At 42.0% G+C, this 4,428-nt stretch overlaps 1 protein-coding gene across 1 annotated transcript in view; it reads right to left on the minus strand.

Annotated features, from left to right (window-relative positions):
* Positions 1-317: 317 nt before the first annotated feature.
* LOC104963012 (protocadherin Fat 3-like) overlaps positions 318-4,428 on the minus strand; it is a gene marked incomplete at its 3' end in the record, with an annotated part of 48,867 nt that continues 44,756 nt past the window's right edge. Inside the window, exons 18-22 of the mRNA XM_010791560.1 lie at positions 3,731-3,862; positions 3,462-3,619; positions 2,869-3,379; positions 2,472-2,625; positions 318-399 (exon numbers count right to left, since the gene is read on the minus strand). Coding sequence (XP_010789862.1) covers positions 318-399; positions 2,472-2,625; positions 2,869-3,379; positions 3,462-3,619; positions 3,731-3,862 — 1,037 coding nt within the window. The remainder of the gene's footprint in view (positions 400-2,471; positions 2,626-2,868; positions 3,380-3,461; positions 3,620-3,730; positions 3,863-4,428) is intronic.

Raw genomic sequence — 4,428 nt, forward strand, 5'->3', positions numbered from 1 at the left:
CTTACATTTCTCCATTACCACACTTTTATTCATCTACTGCCGGGACAAAGATACAAAGCTAATGAAAAACCGTCTGGGAGTCTGCTGCACAATAACAATTATTGACTGCTTCACAAAGTTTGAGGAAAAAGTCCATTGAGAAGCAAGATGAAAGCGCAAAATTGAGTACTTTTTCAATTATACTTTTAATTATATTCTGTAAGATGTACTCCTATGTGAATTCAGAGTTTCTCAAACGTTACCTGTGTGTCACCCCCCTCATCGTCAGGTGACTGATCCTCACAAAGCTGCCCCTCGTACCCCTCTGAGCAGTTACAGTAGAACGACCCGAACGTGTTCACACACACGGCTTCATCTCCACAGCTGTCCTGCTCACACTCATCAACATCCTGGTCACATCTGCAGAGGCACATGGACAAAAGCATTGCTGTGCGTGGGAGTGGTGAGGATATATTAGCATCAAAGTGAAGGACAATAATTAATAATAAAAGTGTGTCAGCGAGTTAAAAAGAGAGAAAGAAAACTGGCTAGACACACAGGCTAAAAACGGGCCGATGTATTACTATAATGTTGAAAGCCTGCCCTTAAGCAACACCATCAATTAGGAAACTGGTGTCACAGCAACTCTCACCTAGGGTACCTTATGGCTGTGTGGTCCTATGCTGCAAAAAATATGTGATACAATTCCAGCTTACACAAAATGGAGCCTAAAGGCACGTTTTGAACTTTAAAACTCAGTTAAACAGAACATGTAGTGTCTGGGGATCTTATTACCTTCACACAATAAATAAATTAAATATCTTTAAAAAAACAAACACTTAAACTAGAATGAATGACAGGGACCAACCAATATTAATTATACGTCAGGCCATAAGGTTTTGTTTGGGGTTTTGAATAACTTGTTTGTTTAATAACCTCTGATTAATATATTTGATTAATTGCTGTTTTGATTCCTTAGATTTCAGATTTGTAATTGTATGCAATTTGTTTCTGTTATATGATTATGCTGTCAGTGTTTGCTTTACTTGACATCCTGGTCACATCTGCAGAGGCACATGGACAAAAGCATTGCTATGCATGGGAGTAGTGAGGATTATTAGCATCAAAGTGAAGGAGAATAATTAATTATAAGTGTGTCAGCGAGTTAAAAAGAGAGAAAGAAAATGTATTATTCTCATTGATGTGGTTCTTATTAAAATAAATATTTGTGAATGCAATCACACACACACATAAACACACACACACACACACACACACACACACACACACACACACACACACACACACACACACACACACAGTCTTAGATATTGACTTCAATTAAAGCCACTACCAACACTCATAATTGCTTCTCATTGTCAGTCCGCGCATGGTGCCTTGCTGTGAAAGAGGGGGATAAGTATATATTTTTTTCTTTTCAACTGCTTTTTTTTGACGACATTTTCAAAACACTCTGCAGGAGTTGGTCCGATGTAATAAAATAAAATAAAAAAATTGCTGAGAAACTTACTTGTAAAACTAATCAAGTTTTGCTTTAAATGGTAACTAAATTAAGGAGTCATTAAGCATTAGTGTCCGTCTCAGGCCTGGATATATTGTCCAGTGTTATCCTAATGAATACATTACAGCCTAATTTACAATAAATCATGATCGAGGATTCAGCTTTTAAATGAAACTTTTCCCCCTTTAACGGAATGTTTCAATTAATCATATTGTTTGTATTGTATATTGTTATACAAAAGCTCATATTTAAATGTGGTATTATTACTAATCAATCTGCAGGAAAAATCAATTTCCAATTACCCTCAACAGCTGCCTTTGGCTTGAATAGTGTTCACTATAGCAATGGTTTCAATTTGCGTTTATCATTAACTGATAATGATAAGTACAATCTGCTGCCAGCAGAGAACATCTTCATTTTTAACTTTCTTATTATTTAGCTAAATTCAGTTCAACTTCATCAAAAGCTTTGTCAGTACATAAAAAAGCAGAAACATGAACTCCATTGAGGGAAAACTGCTCTCTTGTGGCGGCTTCATTGAACAACCACAGTAGCAGGAAGGTCATTTCAGACGCAATTAATGAGCTGTAATTAAGAACGCAGCTAGAGAGTTATTACGTTCTTTCAAACTAAATTATACTGAATTAAATTAGAAGAGTAATTTATTTCACTCAATAAAGTAAACATACATAATAAAACAACACAGTGTACTAATGTGGAGGGATGATTGTGTGTGTGTGTGTGTGTGTGTGTGTGTGTGTGTGTGTGTGTGTGTGTGTGTGTGTGTGTGTGTGTGTGTGTTTCACGTTTGAATGCATGAGAGTGTGTCACATTCTAACTCAATACTCACTTCCCGTCAGTGAGTACGTACTGTGTGAACAGAGATCAACATTCATCAACACTGTTTTTACAATCAATAGTTTAGGTCTAAAAGTGTGTGAGGGTGAGGGTGCAGGATACTTTTTCTTACATAATTCCCCCGAGTCCTGTAGGACAGCCACAGAGGAACGCACCGCCGACAGGCTTACATTCCCCCCCGTTCTGGCATGGGTTCGGCATGCAGGATGTCAATTCAACTTCACAGCGCCCCCCAGTAAAGCCACCGCTGCAAGTGCACACGACGCCTGTTGGAGAGAGATTCAAAATGTGTCAAATAAAAATGTAGATTTAACTTGAATAGCTGACTGTGTATCTTAACACAAGCTGATGGTCACTACTGCACAAACAAACCATCACATTCAAATGAAGCTGAAATTGAGGCAGAAGCTATAAGATTGAGTGAATCTGTTTCAGAGGGCAACATTTATTACGCTCATTTATTTATACAACAAGATGACTAACACCCACACACATCCATCCACACAGACCTCCAGAGGGCAGGCTGCTGCACATGGCTCCGTTGAGGCAGGGCTGACTGACGCATGGATCCGGATAAAGCACGCAGCCCAACTTGACCTCGCTCAGGCCGGCGATCTCGGCATAACGGCTCCTCTTATTTTGGAGAGGCAGCTCGTTGCCGTTCAGCCTCAGCGAGCCCAGGCATCCCTGGAATCCGTCCTGGGCTCTTGGCTGGGCCTTCGCCCCCCGGTCCCAGAGCCCAGGCCCCGGGCTCGGCCTCTCGCTCGGCCCGCTCACTGGCCTCACTTGGGCCCCAAAGAAAAATGATGAATCTGGGGCCAGAGGCCAAAGGCGAACAGGAGCTCTGGCTGCTCGCCTGCGCTCAACATAGCTGTCATCCAGTGACAGGAGGGTATAGTTCCTAGTCAGCTCCAAGGCAACAGCATGCCAGAGGCCGTCGTTTATTGGTCTGCCAGAGATACCCATAATGCCAAGGGTGTTGTCACAGTCCAACTGGAACCAGAGTCGACCCTCTTCAATCTGTGGAAGGACAGGGAACATATGCTTTAAAAAAATGATGGTGAGAAACAGCACACCCTTTGGGACACGATGATGTGTTTACCTTGAGCATGGTGCAGGGGTTAACACGTGTGAACATAATGACTCCTCTTCTCTGAAGTGTTCGGATCCTCAGGCCGAGCCTCATCTCTCCACTTTGGCCGCTCTCTGTCACTCTGTACTTAATGTAGCTGTTTCCAGAGAAACTAAGAGAGGTTTGGCCTACAAGTCCACAAAACATATACACAATTCAAAAAGAGAAACTGATAGAATTTTTCCCCCAAATGCATCAGATACATAGGTATACAATTCAAGCAGCAAAGTAAATCATACCTGCACACTCGTCTAGTTTCTCAGGCTGACACTGGCAGACAGATGGCGCTGTAGGACCAGAGCGGACACACTGCATGTCTGCTGGACAGGACTGACCTTCACAAAGTTCCACAGGACTGGAGCAAGTCCCCCCTGTTTGGGCCAGATACAAAAACCACATTAGAAAATAATAACTCTAGGAAGAAAAACAGCTTGAAAGGTCTCCTATTATTCTGTTTTTCATCAATATATTATAGGTCTCAGATATATACAAAACATGTCTCTGAAGTGTTTGGCTCCAAACACAGAACCTATCATTGCAGCATCCCATAATCCCCTCTGTTTCGGCCCTGTTTCAAAAGTGCTGATTCTCTGTCTGTTACTTTAGATGAAAATAAGGAGCCCCTCCCCACGCCCCTCTGAGAGATATTTGGTTAAAAAGAACACAATGGTGCTCTAGGAGGAGGTTCAAGTGATAAGGTGGGGGGGTTACCTTGGTTACCAAGGTAACCCCCCCACCTTATCACTTGAACCTCCTCCTAGAGCACCATTGTGTTCTTTTTAACCAAATATCTCTCAGAGGGGCGTGGGGAGGGGCTNGGATGGTTTAAAAGCAGAGCACAAATGTCGCTGTGTGTGCTGTGTGCTCTGCATGTGTGACCATTAAAGAGGGTTTCATCCCTCTGATTCTATTCTATTCTATTAACTGAAAATTGGCC

Source organism: Notothenia coriiceps, unplaced genomic scaffold (assembly GCF_000735185.1).
Source record: "Notothenia coriiceps isolate Sejong01 unplaced genomic scaffold, NC01 NC01_scaffold00035486, whole genome shotgun sequence".
Classification (NCBI taxonomy): Eukaryota; Metazoa; Chordata; class Actinopteri; order Perciformes; family Nototheniidae; genus Notothenia; species Notothenia coriiceps.